At 53.2% G+C, this 18,669-nt stretch overlaps 1 protein-coding gene across 1 annotated transcript; it reads left to right on the plus strand.

Annotated features, from left to right (window-relative positions):
- The first annotated feature begins 404 nt into the window (after positions 1 to 404).
- On the plus strand, positions 405 to 18,178 carry INSRR (insulin receptor related receptor). The gene is made up of 22 exons (XM_066362145.1): positions 405 to 489; positions 3,933 to 4,484; positions 6,036 to 6,339; positions 6,434 to 6,576; positions 6,747 to 6,891; positions 8,577 to 8,791; positions 9,012 to 9,138; positions 10,872 to 11,110; positions 11,475 to 11,642; positions 11,735 to 11,930; positions 12,106 to 12,147; positions 12,226 to 12,446; positions 13,296 to 13,432; positions 13,517 to 13,679; positions 13,905 to 14,010; positions 14,917 to 14,969; positions 15,139 to 15,368; positions 15,840 to 15,950; positions 16,081 to 16,240; positions 16,530 to 16,659; positions 16,775 to 16,909; positions 17,142 to 18,178. The coding sequence occupies exons 1-22, from the start codon at positions 405 to 407 to the stop codon at positions 17,383 to 17,385; spliced, it is 3,906 nt and encodes a 1,301-aa protein (XP_066218242.1). The 3' UTR covers positions 17,386 to 18,178.
- Positions 18,179 to 18,669: the final 491 nt, after the last annotated feature.

The following is an 18,669-nucleotide window of genomic DNA, read 5'->3' on the forward strand; positions in this document are numbered from 1 at the left end:
CTTGGGAGCATAGCGCGCTCTTAGAGATCCGGAGAGACTCTCTTGCGCGTCCCAGGACCCCTTCTACTCTCCGTGTCACGGCAAGCTCCCAGGGTTTCTCTTGCCCTTGGGGCTGGCCGACCTCTTGAACCCCTTTTGCTCTGCACCATATGTGTCTTTCTCCCCCTGGGGTCCTCTCTGTGTCTTTCTGTTGCTGTCTACATTTCAGTCCTCATCTGTCTCTGGCTTCACGCTGCCTGACAGTCTGTGTCTCTGTGGATGTTTGTCATTCCTTTGTTCCATCTCCTGCCATATCTGTGTAGGATTCCTGTGGCTTGGTCTCTACCCTTCCTCTCTTCTCCGAAGCCTGTGTTTCTGTGTCCCTTCTGCCCAGAGCCATCTGGAGGAGAGTCAGGACTGGGGCAATGGCAGTGCCCAGACTGTGGCCATGGGTGGCATGCTTGCTTGTGATCCTCTTGTCTTTGGGATTTGGCCTGGATACACTAGAAGGTGAGTCCCCTGCTACTGTCTTTTGGAGCTCCATCTCCCTCCCAGCCAGCTGGAAGGTCAGACAACAGAGCTTCCAGCCAGAACACATCTATTTAGTTATTGCATTGTGAAGACTTGTATTAGCTCCCAGAAGGACTTCCCACCAGGAAGAGCGGTTAGTTCCCTACGTGAGGGTGTTTTCCTCTTAGTTCCTGGGAGGTGAGTAGGACCTTGAAACAGAGATGAATAGATGCTCTCCATTCCCACTGATGAAACTGTAAGCCCAGTAAAGCCTGAATGAGAACCGAAATGAGGGAGGAGAGTCTCAGCGTTCATTTCCAGGGCTGAATGGGAAGGGGTCAGGAATGGAATGGGTAGCTGAGGGCTAGGTGCAATTATGTGACTGACCCATTGTGCAGACAGGAGACTGAGGCTCAGGAAATTGAGAAGTAAAACTAGATTAGGGTCCTGAGTTCCTGCCTCCAGGGCCCTGTCCCATGTCTCCTACCATGTAGACTAAGCGGCCCTCATAGGGGTGCTGGGGATTTGGCCAGGAAAGGAAAAAAACTGACGGTGGAAAATTCAAAAGGGGAAGAATGAAGAGATGTCCCTTTCCACAATCCACCCTTCTTTTCCAGACTAAGCGGGCTCAGGAATCCAGTGCTCGTGCCTGCCTGAGGTCCTCCGACTTGGGGCTTCCTAGGTCAGGGCAGTTTCCCCTTCCTACAAAGATAAGGATGGTGCAAATGGCTTGGGGTAGGAGGTCCCTGAACGCTAGTCACAGAGGCACTGCCTTCAAGGCATAGCCCCTCCCTGCAATTGCTTCCCCTCCTCCACTGCTGTGCCAGGACTGAGCACAGAAGATGCCAGCCAGAATCATGGTTGTCAGGACAGAAGCACGTTCGGGGGTGGGGGGTGGGGGGAGTGGAAGGGTTGGCGTTTGGTCAGGGGCCCAGATGTCCCATTCCCAGTGCAGCTCTGCACACGGTCATTTCCTAAGGGAAAGCAGGCAGGGGTTAATCTGTGAAGGTCGGAGATTTGTTTTTCCAAATGATTCCCATCAAGGAAGCCCTAGAGAGGCAGGGGCATGATGAGAAGTGGCATTGGGCGCCTGAGAGAACCCCCATCTGCCTCGAAGAGCCTGATTGGCCTTCGCCTGGAGAGGCTAAAAGTGTTTTCTCATTCTCTCTCCGTCCCTTTTGTGTGTGTGCGTGTACCTGCATGTGCTCAGACACACACACTCACACAGAGTTGCTGGGCAGAACCAAGCACAGAGACCGTTAATGACAAGGAGAAGGTGTGAAGTAAGCTCCAGGGAGCCAGCCTTGCCTGCCTACCCTACTTTTAACCATTTGGGGATGGGCCTGGGGATGTGTGACACAGTGATGTTGCCAAGGGCTAGGTAAAAAGGGAGGAAGTAGAGGCTGGGGTGATTAGCAGGACTTGAATAGCAAGCAGAAGAACTCAGACTTGAATCTCCCCCAGTGGGGAGCCATTGTAAAGTGTCCTTGGAAGCAAGTGAGTCAGGGACCAGGTAGCCCACTTAGGAGGTTGGTCCTAGGTGCCTTGGGGAAAGATAGGGAAGTAGGGCTGGGGCCCTGGAAAAGCCAGACATACTGGGGTCTCCAAGGAGAGGACTTGCGTTCCAGATGTCCATCAATTCAACCCATGGTCCCTGAGTATCCAGTGGTTCTAGCTCTGAACTGGGTACCATGGGGGGGGGGGGAATGCAGAGCTGACTGACAAAGGCCCTGTCCTTAGCTTTCCTCCTTGAAGGGGGTGACAGAGATATAGACAGCAACATTGAGGCAATGCCCCAAATGTTCTGATGTGCTTCACTAAGTGCGTGCTGCTGAACCTGATGGGGAAGTGCCTAACTTGGGGTCAGAGGGTCAGGGAATGTAAGGGTGGGGGGTTTGGGGGTGGAGAGCTTGGCCCAAGGCTTTCAGAAAAAAAGCCTAAGGTATTACCAGGGTGAGGAACCCTTCTGAGGGAACCAGTTCATTAACAGGCTGAGGAATTTAAACTTGAACTTTTGTCAGTGGGAGCCATGGAATGTCCCTTTGAGAATAAACAAATACGGGGACAAGGCATCTAGGCTCCTTAGGTCTAGGAGAGAAGTAAAGTATATGAAGCTCAGACTACTGCTTCCCAGTCACAGAATTCACTCATTCATTCATCAGATATTTACTGAGTGCCGATTTTGTGCCAGGCATTATACTAGGCACCAAGGATATGGAAAGCTTGTAAAGAGATCCCTGCCTTCTGGAGCTTTCAGTGAACAAAATAAATATATTATGTATCAGCCATTGTTAAAAGTTATGGGAAAAAATAAAGTGGGAAGGGGATAGGGAGTGCCACAATTTTAAATAGGATGGTCAGAGTAGGCTTCATTGAGGTGACATTTTAGCAAAGACTTAAAGGGGGTGAAGGAGCCATTTAGAGAGAAGAGTTCCTAGCTTGAGGGAACAGAAAGTACAAAGACTCCAAAGCAGAAGCTTGGCTGGCTTGTTTGAAGATTAGTAAAGTGGTCAGTTTGGCTGAAGAGAGAAAGGGGAGAATGGCAGAGAGATTGCCTAAGCTTTGTAGGCTGTGGTAAGGACCTTAGCTTTTTTTCAGTGAAATAGAGGCCACTGGGGTATTTTGAGCAGTGGAAGAACATGATCCAACTTGTGTTTTGAGATCACTCTGGCTGTAGAGTGGAGAATAGACCAAAGAAAGGACAGGATGGGGGCGGCCATTTGGGAGGTTATTACTGTAAATCCGAGAAGATGATGGTGAAAACAGTGAAGGTGGTGACCAGTGGTGGGATCCTGGGTGTACTTTTAACAGGCAGGCCCACTTCCCTTAAATTTCACTTAAAAAAATTAAATCCCCGGTACTTTTTGCCTTGGAGAATTTTCTGTCTTCTGGGAGTTTTGTTAGTTTGTTTGTTTTTAATGTTGGCGTGATAGTTGTGTTCTTAACTATCAATTTTGGCATAACACAGTTACTGTCCTTGGGATTTAAAGAGTATTAGTTACACATGTATGGGAAAATAGGTTGGGTAAGAACTAGTACTATTGCCTCATGTATGGGACTAACCACTTTTCTTCCCCATTACAACACAAATAAAGGATTGAGTTCTAAACTCAAAAGAGAGAGAGAGAGAGAGGGCCCACAGGGTGTGGGCATAAGAGAAGGCAAGGGGCCAGGATGGTTTTAGATCTGGAGTCTGACTACAAGAATAAAGTGGCAGTCAATGGAGAAAGGAAAATGGGCTTGGGGGGCTATTATGATAGAACCCCAAGCTGCCCATGAGGCCTCTGAGGCCCCCAGAGGAGGGTACCCCACACCCATAGCAGAGCCCGACTCCCATTCCTTGTCCCGCTCCCAGGGTGGTCCCCCTCCTCCAAAGCTGCTGGGGCAGGATGAAGTGGTTGGCCCAAGCTGTAATGACCCCTGCCTGCCACTTGTGCCCACAGTGTGTCCCAGCCTGGATATCCGCTCAGAGGTGGCGGAGCTGCGGCGGCTGGAAAACTGCAGCGTGGTGGAAGGCCACCTGCAGATCCTGCTCATGTTCACAGCCACAGGCGAAGACTTCCATGGCCTCAGCTTCCCACGCCTCACTCAGGTCACTGAGTACCTGCTGCTCTTCCGTGTCTATGGCCTGGAGAGCCTGCGTGACCTCTTCCCCAACCTAGCGGTCATACGTGGAGCCCGCCTCTTTCTGGGCTATGCGCTAGTCATCTTTGAGATGCCGCACCTGCGCGATGTGGGGCTGCCGGCACTGGGGGCGGTGCTGCGGGGGGCTGTGCGCGTGGAGAAGAACCAAGAGCTCTGCCACCTCTCCACCATTGACTGGGGCCTGCTGCAGCCTTCACCTGGTGCCAACCACATCGTGGGCAACAAACTGGGTGAGGAGTGTGCCGACGTGTGTCCTGGCGTGCTGGGCGCCACCGGTGAGCCCTGTGCCAGGACCACCTTCAGTGGACACACAGACTACAGGTGTTGGACCTCCAGCCACTGCCAGAGAGGTGGGCAATGGCACAGGACATAACTGGGGGGCAGAGGGAAGGCAGGGTCAGATGGGTGGCCACAGGATGATGTGGGTCAGTACTTTGCAGCCACTGTTTTCTTTAATCCTTACTCATCGTAGGAGGCCGGTACTATTATTTTGCAGATGAGGAAACCAAGGTTCAGCAAAGTTAAATAACTGATGTAGCATAAGTTAGTCAAGATGTAGGCACAAGATGGCATCAGGTAGTATTGGAGAAAGGAAAGGACAGGTACAAGGTGGGCATAGGGGAAGGATAAACATGAATGGGTACAAGACAGCCACACAAGAAGCAGTATGGGGCAGTGGTTAAGTACAAAGCCAGATGACAGGGGTTCAAATCTCAGCTCTACTACTTACTATTTTTTTAGCCTATCTGTGCCTCAGTTTCCTCATCTGTAGAAAGATAATAGGATTGTTATGAGGAACGAGCTATTCTATAAAGCGTTAGAGCAGTGCCTAGGCTGTGGTAGCAGTTCTGTTTCTGATAAAAGTGACCACAGCACAGGTGACCCAGGATAGGGTGGCAAGGGAGGTTGGGAGCCGAGTAGGAGAAGAAAGGAGGGGGTGACAAATGCAGAACAGGACAGGTAAGAACAAATATGTGAGGTGGGATCTTCTTTAGAAAGTAAGGTAGGAGAAATGGAAAGAAAGGGAGTGGAGAAAAGGAGGAGAGTAAGTAGGGGATAGTGGGGAGAGGAGGAAGGGAAAATTCTAGGATAGGGAAAGAAGATCTTTCAGAGTCTGGGAGCAGATCTGGGGTCCCCCAAACTGGGGCTTTTTCCACACAGCTCCTGGAGGTTGATTCCCCTCACCCCTCAGCATCAGGGCAGAAGAGTAACCAGATCCCTACTGTATCCTCAGGGTCCCACCTCCCAGATGCCTCCCTGTTGGCTGTAAACACAGCTGCTGCACGTCAGCCCTCATGTCCTCTCTTGTGTATAGTGTCAACATGCCCTGGCTGACCCCCACCACATGCATGCCTCCCACAGACATCCAGCTGCCACTGTGCAGAGTTTCCAGGCCATTTCTTCCCCAGCTCTAAACCCACCCACTATTGTTTGGGGCTGCCTCCTGCCCAGAGCAGAGAGCTGTAGAGAAAAGAGGTATGGACAGGGGCATGGGTGAAACAACCACTGGTGCCCCCTCTTCCACATAGTCCCAGACCCACCTTGCCCCAGGCCTGGCTGCTCAGGAGAAGCTAGCTGGTTCATCCTGGCACCATGCCCAGTGATTATCTGGGCACCAGACCTAGACAGGACAGCAGGTGGGGGAGCGGCAGCCCTCAGGGAGAATGTCACTGCTCTGTCCTAAGTTCTGACACCCCTGACTAGGCACTGTGGGATGTAGGGAGCCACAAAAAGGAACCACGGTCCTTGTCCTCAAGAGTCCCTGTCTGAGGAAGAGATAACCATTGTTATCTGAATTGGAAGAATTTGGGTTCAGACTAAGAATGTTATGCCGGAAGGAGGAAGTGGGGCCAGAACCAAGGAAGCATGAACACAGTGTCACACAGCACTCTGGTCCACAGTGTGCCCCTGTCCCCGTGGGCTGGCCTGCACAGCTGGGGGTGAGTGCTGCCACAGTGAATGCTTGGGGGGCTGCAGCCAGCCAGACGACCCCCGTGCCTGCTTCGCCTGCCGCCACTTCTACTTCCAGGACACCTGCCACCAAGCCTGCCCTCCAGGCACCTACCAGCATGAGTCTTGGCGCTGTGTCACAGCTGAGCTCTGTGCCAGGCTGCGCTCTGTGCCCAGCCGCGCCTCTACCTTCGGTATCCACCAGGGCAATTGCCTGGCCCAGTGTCCTCCCGGCTTTACCCGTAATGGCAGCAGGTGAGTGTAGGGTGGGTACGGGACACCCTTGTAGTGATGAGAAGGCCCACACTGGTCCAGGGCTCATGCCACACCCTCTGCTTGCCCCTGCCAGCATATTCTGCCACAAGTGTGAGGGGCTATGCCCCAAAGAGTGCAAGGTGGGCACCAAGACTATCGACTCCGTCCAGGCGGCACAAGATCTGGTGGGCTGCACCCATGTGGAAGGGAGCCTCATCCTCAATCTTCGCCAGGGCTGTTAGTACATTCCTCTGGGCCACACCTCTCCTCCTTCTTGCCACACCCCTTATAGTAACCCAGCTAAAGCACCACTTCCCATTCCTTTCCTGGGACCCCACTTAGGCCCCTGCCCCGTGGACCCACCACTTTCCCTGCCCCTGCTCCAGCCCTGTCTTCATACTTTCCAGACAACCTGGAGCAGGAGCTGCAGCACAGCCTGGGGCTGGTAGAGACCATCACCGGCTTCCTAAAAATCAAGCACTCCTTTGCCCTCGTGTCCCTGGACTTTTTCAAGAACCTCAAACTAATCCGGGGAGATGCCATGGTGGATGGGTAAGGGGTCAGAAACAAGCTTCTGACCAGCTGTCTCTCACATCTTCTCCCCTGCACTCCCAAAACAATGGTGAAGAGCATGAGCTCTGAGCCAGCTTTGCTACTCACTAGCCGTGACTCTGGGTAGGTTCATTTATCTGGTCCTCAATTTTCTCATCTGTAAAATGGGGTTAATATAACACTGCTTATTTCTTAGGACTGTGGTGAGTATTACTTTTTATTTATAAAACAGTGCTTGGAACACAGTGTAGGCTGATGGTTTTCAACCTTTTTATACTTGGGGACCTGTGAAAATAGGATAATTATTTTAGGGACTGCTAAGGCAGAAATCACCCTAAGCCTAAGCAAATTTGACTAAGATCATTGGGTCTATAATCTTCATACAACATCAGGGTGGTTAACTCTTTTGCCCATCGGCACGAAATTTCTATCAAACCAACACGGGTCTGCCAATCGGTGGTTGAAAAATACTGTTATATACTATATAAACAGTAGTTAACATATAACTCTCTATGGGTGGGCTATCATTGTTATTTGATCCTCTCAGCTGCAGAGCAAGACTGCCTGGGTTTCAAACCCATTTCTACCACCTACGGATAAAGACCTATCCTAATGTAGTCAGGATTTTTAAAAATAAAAAGAATAGTTTGGGTTTTTTTGTTTGTTTTTGTTTTTGTATTTTTCTGAAGCTGGAAACGGGGAAAGACAGTCAGACAGACTCCCGCATGCGCCCGACCGGGATCCACCCGGCACGCCCACCAGGGGGCGATGCTCTGCCCACCAGGGGGTGATGCTCTGCCCCTCCGGGGTGCCGCTCTGTTGCAACCAGAGCCACTCCAGCGCCCGGGGCAGAGGCCAAGGAGCCATCCCCAGCGCCCGGGCCATCTCTGATCCAATGGAGCCTCGCTGCGGGAGGGGAAGAGAGAGACAGAGAGGAAGGAGAGGGGGAGGGGTGGAGAGGCAGATGGGCGCCTCTCCTGTGTGCCCTGGCCGGGAATCGAACCCGGGACTTCCGCACGCCAGGCCGATGCTCTACCACTGAGCCAACCAGCCAGGGCCAAAAAGAATGTTTTAAATTACCATCCAACCTAACTGGTGATGGCACAGTGGATAGAGCATTGACCTGGGACACTGAAGTTCCAGGTTTGAAACCCCAAGGTCACCGGCTTAAGCAAGGGGTCATCAACATGATCGATCCCCAGGTTTTTGGCTTAAGCAAGGGGTCCCTGGCTCAGCTTCAGCCCCCACCCCTTCCCTGGGTCAAGGCATGTATGAGAAACAATCAATGAACACCTATGAGTTGATGATTCTCATCTCTCCCTTCCCGTCTCTCTCTCAAAAAAAATTTTTTTAATTACCACCCAGCCAAGTGATTTCTTATGTCTCCTGGCACATTGCCACGTGCCCCCAGGGTTGCCCACACTTCCGCTTGAGAGTTATAGACCCATGTTGAGTACCATTCCTGGTACAGAGCAGGTGCTCAGTTAATGTGAGGTGAAGGAAGGAGGGGACAGTTGAACTGTTGACCCCATTTCACTGATGAGGAAAGGACACAGTGTGGGTGACTCCTGGTCAGTGGCACAGTGGGTGTGTATGAATACCTCTCGTACACTGGTGAGATGGGTGACTGAGTGCCCCTCGTCCCTACCCCTTCCATTTGGAACAAGGTCTTCTCCTGCTCCCAGGAACTACACTCTGTACATTCTGGACAACCAGAACCTACAGCAGCTGGGGTCCTGGGTGGCTGAGGGGCTCACCATTCCCGTGGGCAAGATCTACTTCGCCTTCAACCCACGCCTCTGCCTGGAGCACATTTATCACTTGGAGCGGGTGACTGGCACAAGGGGACGACAAAACAAGGCCGAAATCAACCCGCGCACCAATGGAGACCGCGCTGCCTGTGAGGCCCTAATCCCAACTCCGAGGGGGTAGCGCACGACCTCAAGAAACATCTAGACATACAGCCGGGTGGGACGGGGCACTTGGAAGGGACAATGTGATAACTTCTCTTCAGAAGCTGCGTTGGGGGTGGGATGACGCAGTGTCAAGGTTGGGTCTTAGAAGTAGGTGGCTGGAGCGGATGACCACCGCGATTTAGAGCAGGTGTTCGCCCCGCCCAGGCCAGACTCGCACCCTGCGCTTCGTGTCCAACCTGACGGAGGCCAACCGCATCTCACTGCGGTGGGAGCGCTACGAGCCGCTGGAGGCCCGCGACCTACTCAGTTTCATCGTATACTACAAGGAGTCGTGAGTACCCCTCGAGTGCCAGAGCGGGACGGGGCCCAAACGGGGGCGGGGCAAAGTGGGAGCGGGATCTTCAGGACCTAAAACTAGTGAGGGCAGAGCAACACGGGGCTATGGGGAGTAAGGAAGCCAGGACCCCAAGTCGCACTCCCTGTAGGGCCCACGTCTGGCTCTCTCCCCTCACCCTCATCCCTCTGTGCTTCTTTCTCAACTCACCTAGTGAAATGGAGACGGCAGTCAGGACTTCTGAGCGCCCAGGAGAGGCGCCCCGCTGGGAAGGCTTGGATAATTAAACTTCAATTGACTGTACTAATATTCTGTGCTGACCACATGTTCCTGACCCAGCAGCGGTCTGAGGAGTGCCCACTAATTTAGCCAGTTATCTATGCAGCTTGGCCAGCATTTCATTAAAGCCTGAGGAAGGAAGGAAGCAGGGACAATCAAGGACAGGCTGCTCTTTGCTTTGACAAGTGTACTGACCAAAGCGGGAGGGATAGTGCTTAGACCACAGGAAAGACTTCTCCAAAAGCATGGCTAGGAATCAAAAATAGAAGTCCTTAGAGAAGAGAGATGGATTTGGGATAGCAGGCTGGAAGAGCAGTACTCTCTTCCAATGGTAGAGAGAAGATGGGAGACACCTGGCTTGGAAGCATTTCCTGTGAATTAAAATTGAGAGGTCTTAGTGCACACTAGCATCAGGCCTCATTTGGGAGGAAGGGAGGGAAGTCAGTGGTGGGAGGCCTGCTTAAATGGCCAAAGTTCTCCTAGGCCTCAGTGGTAGACAAAGGTCTCCAGCATGGGGAGCTGGAGAGTTTGTTAAATACATACGTATTCCTGGCCCTGGCCGGTTGGCTCAGTGGTAGAGCGTCGGCCTGGCGTGCAGGAGTCCCGGGTTCGATTCCCGGCCAGGGCACACAGGAGAAGCGCCCATCTGCCTCTCCACCCCTCCCCCTCTCCTTCCTCTCTGTCTTTCTCTTCCCCTCCCGCAGCCAAGGCTCCATTGGAGCAAAGATGGCCCAGGCGCTGGGGATGGCTCCTTGGCCTCTGCCCCAGGTGCTAGAGTGGCTCTGGTCGTGGCAGAGCGGCGCCCCGGAGGGGCAGAGCATCGCCCCCTGGTGGGAAGAGCGTTGCCCCCTGGTGGGCATGCCGGGTGGATCCCTATCGGGCACATGCGGGAGTCTGTCTGACTGTCTCTCCCCGTTTCCAGCTTCAGAAAAATACAAAAAAAAAAAAAAAATACATACGTATTCCTGGGCCCCACCCACAGATTATGATTCAGTTGGCTCTGGATAATGCCCGTGATACTGCATTTCTAACAAGCTCCCTGATAATGCTAAATCTTCTGGTCTGTGAACCATAGTTTGAGGACTGCTAACATGGATTGCAATGTAAATGCCCCCCCCCCCCAAGCTCACAATCTGCACAACTATACACAGCTGTCTCTGGACTCAAAGGGCAGAGTATCATAGAAGTCCTTTAGAAAGCTCCCGTGCCATCACTGCCTTGCAGTGTGCATGTGGCTGTGCCCCTCAGAGACGTATACTGTAGATCCTGCCTCAATTCCAGCTCTGAGCAGACCCACTCAGTGAGTGTGTTATGCCACAAGACACCTCCCCAAAGGGTGAACCCACATCTGTTTCTGGATGCCTTCATGCATAGTGGAAGAATGACAATGACAGTCTTGGGGGTGATTCAGAGAGGAGGGAGCTGCTAGAAACTGGGGGTTGGGTGTTCAGCCCATTCCAGAATGCCACAGAGCACATAGGTCCTGATGCCTGTGGGACCCAGAGCTGGAACCTACTAGATGTGGAGCTGCCCCTAAGCCGCAACCAGGAGCCAGGGGTGACCCTAGCCCCCCTCAAGCCCTGGACACAGTATGCAGTGTTTGTGAAGGCCATCACACTGACCACTGCTGAGGATAGCCCCCACCAAGGAGCCCAGAGCCCCATCATCTACCTTCGAACCCTGCCTGCAGGTAGGCTTTTGGAGGGAGCAGGAGCTAGATGCCTGGGTCCTAGTGAGAATGGGGGAATCCAGACACCAGAAATAGAGATGCTAGGTAACTGAACACCTGGCCCATAGAGTTTGGGAGGCCAAAGGCTTGAGTCCTACAAAGAATAGAGGGCATTTGCCTAGATCCTAGGGAAACTGTGGGTGGGGGAGTGCAAGGGGAATAACTGAGCCAAATCAAGGGTCTTTGGGGGACAAGGGAAGGACAAATGCTCAGTTTTAGGAAGAAGGGGTTGAGAGTTACCTATTCTTGGGACAAGTGGGGGTTGGACCTCTGAGAGAGGGGCCCATGACCAGACAGTATTTAAAAAGGGATCTCACACCCTCAGCGCCCACAGTTCCCCAAGACGTAATCTCCACGTCCAATTCCTCCTCCCACCTGTTGGTGCGCTGGAAGCCACCGACCCAACGCAACGGGAACATCACCTACTATCTGGTGCTGTGGCAGCGTCTGGCAGAGGACAGCGACCTCTACCTCAATGACTACTGCCACCGCGGTGCGCAAAGATGAGGCATGGCCACGAGGGGTTGGGGCGCCAGACTACGGTTGTCGTCAGCCTAACTACTTCCCTCCCTGCCGTTGCTTCAGGCTTGCGGCTGCCCACTAGCAACAACGACCCACGCTTCGACCGTGAAGACGGGGAACTCGAGGCAGAGATGGAGCCCGGTTGCTGCCCTTGCCAGCACCCACATCCGGGGCAGGCCCTGCCACCGCTGGAGACGCAAGAGGCCTCGTTCCAAAAGAAGTTTGAAAACTTTCTGCACAACGCCATCACTATCCCCAAGTGCGGCGCGTCCCGGGCCGGGGCGGGCCTGATGGGCGGGTCCTGTAGGGGCGTGTCTCGCCGAGAGGGTAGGGTTTGTTGGCGGGGCCTGGTTGTGGGTGGGTTGGGAAGCGGTGCGCCGCTGCAAAGGGGCAGTTCCGGGCGGGCGTGACAGGGCCCTTCCTGGTCTCTCCAGATCCCCTTGGAAGGTGACGTCCATCAATATGAGCCCTCAAAGGTGAGCAGAGGCGGGGCCAACGCTAAGGGGTGTGGCTGGAGTCGGGGAAGGATTGGCTCTGATTTGCGCACTCCCCAGGGACTCAGGGAGGAACCGCCGCGCCTCGGGGGTCCTCCGACTCGGAGGAAACAGCTCAGATTTCGAGATCCAGGAGGACAAAGTGCCCCGAGAGCGAGCGGTGTTGAGTGGCCTGCGCCACTTCACGGAATACAGGATCGACATTCATGCCTGCAACCACGCAGCGCACACCGTAGGCTGCAGCGCTGCCACCTTCGTCTTTGCGCGCACCATGCCCCACAGTAAGTAGTCCGCCCCACCTTCTACACACACCAACGACCTCAAGCACCCTATCCAATTAGTGCTCCAAGTAACGAGTTTGAGCTTCAGCTAAACCCAGGGCCTCGCTTTCCTTGCCCCTTCCAGTTCCCATAATTCTAGAGTTTCCTCAAACCTCGCAGTTTAGCCCCCTTGGGTTTGAATGTGAAGATGAGAGAAAATACAGTCGTTCACTGCTTAACAACGGGCATGTGTTCTGAGAAACGTGTAGTTAGGCGACTCCATTGTTGTGCGAACATCCGATCTATAGTGCACTCACACAAACATATGGTTTAGCCTACTACACACCTAAACTATATGGTATAGGCTACTGCCCCTAGGCTACAACTTGTACAGCATGTTACTGTACAAACCAACACAAGATTAAATCAAGCACAGAGAAAACAATGCAATCAAAAAACACGGTAAACACGTGAGATACATGAAGCTGCTGCTATAACACCATATACTATTTTACAGCAAATTTTTTATAAGTAAAAAGAGTACACTCTAAAATAACGACAAAGTATTTTATAGTAAATACATGAACCAGCAACAGTGTTTATCATCAAGTATTATGTACTGCGCATAATTGTAGGTACTGTACTTTTATACACTGGCAGCACAGTAGGTTTGTTTACACCAGCTTCCTACAAACATGTGAGTAATGCTCTGCACTATGATGTTAGGATAGGTATGAAGTCACTAGGCAAAAGGAATTTTCCAGCTCTATTATAATCTTATGGGACCACCATCGTATACACGGTCCATCATTGACAGGAACATCCTTATAATGTACTTGTGGCTGAGCTGCCCGACGCCTTCTCTCACAGGAGAGGCTGATGGCATCCCAGGGAAGGTGGCCTGGGAGGCGGCCAGCAAGAGCAGTGTCCTCCTGCGCTGGCTTGAGCCATCGGACCCCAATGGACTTATCCTCAAGTATGAAATCAAGTACCGCCGCTTGGGAGAGGTAGGTACCCCAGAAGACCTGCTAATCCATCCCCAATTGGTGCCTCCATCCTATTCCCAACCAGCTGTTCTGTGTTGCCCTCAGGAGGCCACAGTGCTCTGTGTGTCCCGCCTGCGATATGCCAAGTTTGGGGGTGTTCACCTGGCCCTGTTGCCCCCTGGAAACTACTCTGCCAGAGTGCGGGCAACCTCGCTGGCTGGGAACGGGTCTTGGACAGAAAGTGTCGCTTTCTACATCCCTGGCTCAGGTATACACAGCCTCTGTTGCAGACCTGTACACCCAAACAGCCCTACTCAGGTCCCAGCCACATCTCATTGTGGAAACCACAAGCCCCTCCATCCCATCCTCGCCCCATCCTCGCCCCATCCTCATCTTCCACTGTGGAAAGAAAAGTGTCCACTACCTTCTGATTTCTCTATCTTTAACCCTACCCTCTGCTGCCCTCTGTTCCTGTCCTCTGACTGGCCACCAGAGGAGGAAGATTCCGGGGGGCTGCACATCCTTCTCACTGTCACCCCCGTGGGGCTCATGCTGCTCATCATTCTTGCTGCCCTTGGTTTCTTCTACAGCAAGAAGAGGTGAGGACTGGTCCTACTGGTTCCCAGCTCCCTTCCTTCCCTGACCCCTCAGTGTAGGTCAGTGCAGTCAGCTGTAGTAGATGAGATGGCAGAAAGGACTCCCTCAGAAGCAGTACCTTTCCCCTGACGCTGGCATGGGGGAAGACATACCTTTCAGTTAGGGTGACCAACTCATCCTAGTTTGCCCAGCGCTTTTCTGGTTTTAGCAGTGGAAGTCCCACATCCTGGGAAACCCCTCTGTCTTGGCACAGTGAGACTGTTAGTCAGCACACTCAGCCTGAGGACTAAGAAAGCTGGCCCTACCACAGCAGAGAGAGGCAGGAGACCTCAGAATGTATTCTAGGATGCTTGATGTCAGATTCCCCTCAGGGACTGAGTACAAGAGGGAAATGGGGGCAGGACTTTTTTTAAGAAGGATTTTTCCCCAAGTCCCATCCCTTGTTTATTTCTTTTTTTTCCTATTGATTCAAGAGAGAGAGAGAAAAGCATCAACTCATTGCTCCACCTGGTTGTGCACCCATTGATTACTTCTATATGTGCCCTGACCGGGGCTCGAGCCAGTGACCCTGGGATCAAGCCAGTGACCTCAGTGCTATTCTATCCACTGTGCCAGCAGCCAGAGCATGGAGGCAGGACTTTGATTAGTTAGGGTCTAAGGACTAGATGAGGAGGCAGGAGTGCATGTACTCCTGTTCTCCCTATTCCCAGCCTGTCAGATTCCAGGTCCAGGACTAAGATCAAGATCAGGTTGGAGAGGGCTTAGAGCTCCCCAAAGGTCACCCTGACCAGACCTGGGGTATTCAGTAATTTTTGTCCTCCTTGAACTGTCCCTCTCCCTTGTCCTCTGATGTTGCTCCTTCCTTCCTGAGGACCCTTGCAGCCTGACACCCTCACCTCCCATTGCAGAAACAGCACCCTCTATACCTCTGTGAACCCGGAGTACTTCAACGCCTCTGATAGTAGGTCTGGGGTGGGGGGACAGGTGGTGTGGAAAAGAGAGATAGGAGGGGAGGAGGGGCAAACTTGGCAGGAGACTTTTTTAGAGTAGACAGCCTTAAGGAGGAGAGAAGTGGGTGGAGAGTGGCAGACAAGCAGTATCCTTGCCTCGTGACCCCCATCTCCTCTCAGTGTACATCCCTGACGAGTGGGAGGTGCCTCGGGAGCAGATCTCCATAATTCGGGAACTGGGCCAGGGCTCCTTTGGGATGGTGTATGAGGGGCTAGCTGGAGGACTTGAGGATGGAGAAGAGTCCACGCCTGTGGCCCTGAAGACTGTGAATGAGCTGGCCAGCCCACGAGAACGCGTCGAGTTCCTCAAGGAAGCCTCTGTCATGAAGGCATTCAAGTGTCACCATGTGGTAAGGAAGGGTCAGTGGCATTGTCAGGGTCATGATTAGGTAAGAGGGATAGGGTCAGGGATATGGGCAGAGCATCATCTAGGTCAGGGTTGGGACTGTGATTAGGACCCTAACCGGGATAAAGGTCATGGATGGAATTAAAGTCAAACTAGGGTCATGGTAGAATCATGGCTAGGGTTGAGATCAGTCCTGGTTGGGGGTCAATATCGTGTGTCCAGATTATAATTGGGATCATGACTGAGATGAAGGTCAGCCTTGGGCCAATCCTAAAGTCTAAGATGATAGATAGGATCAAGGTCATGGGTTAGGACCTGGGTCACTTTTCGGTCAGGATTAGAGTTATGCTCATGGTTGGGGTTAGGGTCATTGTTGATGTCTGGGTCAGAGTGCGGTCACAGCAGGTCAAGATTTTGGCCAGGTGGATCAAGGGGAGCTGGCTGGACCTGCAACTTGGCTCTTTGTTTGTCCTAGGTACGTCTCCTAGGTGTGGTGTCTCAGGGCCAGCCAACTCTGGTTATCATGGAGTTAATGACCCGTGGGGACCTCAAGAGCCATCTTCGATCATTGCGGCCTGAGGCAGAGGTGAGGATGGAAGACTCTGAGCCACTGGCCGGGAGTTAAAGAAGACTGAGCATAGTTGTGGGGGGTAATCCTCGGTAAGGAGTCCCGCCTCTACGTCCCTTCATCACCAGTCCCCTTCTCTTGGATCTAGAACAACCCTGGGCTCCCACGGCCAGCACTGGGAGATATGATCCAGATGGCTGGTGAGATTGCAGATGGCATGGCCTACCTTGCTGCCAACAAGTTTGTGCATCGAGACCTGGCAGCCCGAAACTGCATGGTGTCCCAGGACTTCACAGTCAAGATTGGGGGTATAGAGGGTGCTAGGCAGGTGGGGGCCACCTGAGGTACAGAGTGATATCCCCTCTGCTAGGCATCTGGGGACCAAGGCCTGGGCCATAGGCAGCCCCCACCCTGAATCTCAGTCTCCCTGTCCGAGTATAGAGAGGTTTAAACAGGAGAGTCTTTGAGGTACTCAGAGCCCTCATATTTCAGGGTTCCTGGAGATTCTGGAGGTGGAGAAGGTTGGGAGGAGTATTCCTGGGAAAGGAGCTGGTGTAGGCTCGGCTTCCCAACACCACTTTCCCTCTTCCTTTCCAGACTTCGGGATGACCCGGGACGTGTATGAGACGGACTATTACCGCAAGGGTGGGAAGGGGCTGCTGCCTGTGCGCTGGATGGCCCCCGAGTCTCTCAAAGATGGAATCTTTACCACGCACTCAGATGTCTGGTGGGGCCTGGCTGGAGCAGAGGGCTCAGGGGATGTGGAGGTGGGGTCTGGGGAGAGGCCTGGTGCACCCCCTCATGAAGGGTGCCGGGCTCAGGCCCTCCTATATGTCCTCCAGGTCCTTCGGTGTGGTGCTCTGGGAGATTGTGACCCTGGCTGAGCAACCCTACCAGGGTCTATCCAATGAGCAGGTGCTCAAGTTTGTCATGGATGGTGGGGTCCTAGAGGAGCTAGAGAGCTGTCCTCTTCAGCTGTGAGTCGTCCCATTCCGCCCTACATCCTTTCTCAGCCTACACCCGCTCTCTGCCCTGGGATCGGGTTCGCCCCCTCTGATGCTCTTACTTCCATTGATCTCCAGCTCTGAGCCCGACTAAATCCCCACTACAATGCCCACTTAGTCCCTGTAACCCCCACTCATACTGACTGACCCTCTCAATACAAGAAGCAGGGGAGTGGACCCCTCTGACCCTGCCCCCTGACACCAGGCAGGAGCTGATGAGCCGCTGTTGGCAGCAGAACCCGCGCCTGCGACCAACCTTCACCCACATCCTGGACAGCATACAGGAGGAGCTGCGGCCTTCCTTCCGCCTCCTTTCCTTCTATTACAGCCCGGAGTGCCGGGGGCCCCAAGCTTCCCTCCTGCCCCCTGATGCAGAGCCTGACTCCCCACCGACCCCAAAAGGGATTTCCTCAGACTGCAGCCCGCAGAATGGGAGTCTAGGACACTGAGAAGCACCCCGTTCCCTGGCTGATTGGCCTCCCACAAGCAGAGAGGAAGGGACCTGACCTTTATGGCTGTGAGATGTGCAGACTTTCACACTCCCTGAGCACACGGTGGCCAAGGGTGGGGCTGAGAGCAGGGGCAGGAAAGATTGGAGGTTGGTCAGAGCAGATTCACTGTAAGATTTTCTCAGGATTCTGAGGTTCTCCCTGAGAAAGTAAGCAAAGACCCAGCAGGAGTGGAGATTAGACCATGGACAAGATGTCCTGTCCCTCAAAGAGCCCCTACCTAGACTAAGAAGACAGGGCCTGCCCACCCGAGAAGCATTGTCCAGAGAATCCGACCCTCATCCCACAAGTGTCTTGTTAACACCTGGGGCCATCAACACACTTGGAACCAGAAAAGCAACCAGAATGGGTCTGGAGCCTTCTCTGTCCATGTTTGGGCTGCTGGGAATAGGTGTCCACCACCCATTCTCACCACTGCGTGTCACTTTCTACCTTCTGCCTCAGACCCCAGGTGGAGTGGGAGCACCCAGGGCCCTGGTGAGTGGGTTTTCAGCCTGGCCCTGTAGGTCTGCCCTCACTTCCTCCTCTCCTTTGCCATCCCATGGACTCCAAGCTCAGTGCTCCTCCTCTCTCTTCCCCCAGGCATCCCTTGGAGTGAATCACCCCACCCCTCCCAGTCTCATCCCCTCAATCTCCACATCATACCCTTGAATTATTAAGGCTTTAAGAGGCTTGCTTCCTCCCTACCCTAACTGCTGTCGCCTCCCCTACCTTCTCAGAGAAAGCCACAATAAATGCCAATATCTGTTTGTATCTTGGTCCTCAGCAGGCTATTATCTTTTCATCTCTTTGGGGTTAACCCAATGAACTTCCTCCCTTCTGCCTTGGACACTTGAGGTGGTGACCCTGAGGCAATGATACAGGACGAATACGCTGCTGTCCACCACCGCCTTCGGAGGACCTGAGCATCCAGGGCTGCCGTGGTGTGAAGCAGGACCATCCTGCTATTATCTGAGCTCGGGCAGCCCAAAGTGGCTAGGTCCAGCAGAGAACCCTGTATCTGGCCTCCCAGCCTCACCAACCCATCCTGACACCTCATCTTGAAGTCCCCTTTGCTATTTCCATGGGCAGACATGTCCTGGGATATCAGGACGGACTTGAAGTGAGAAGAACACAGGGTAGAGGAGGGACCTTGAGGACCTCACCAGTCCATGTTCGAAGCTGCCCAGTGAGGCAGGAGACACATACCAGAGCAGTCTGTGTGTTTTGCACCCCTCAGTTACT

The sequence above is a fragment of the Saccopteryx leptura genome, chromosome 2 (genome assembly GCF_036850995.1).
Source record: "Saccopteryx leptura isolate mSacLep1 chromosome 2, mSacLep1_pri_phased_curated, whole genome shotgun sequence".
NCBI classification, from domain to species: Eukaryota; Metazoa; Chordata; class Mammalia; order Chiroptera; family Emballonuridae; genus Saccopteryx; species Saccopteryx leptura.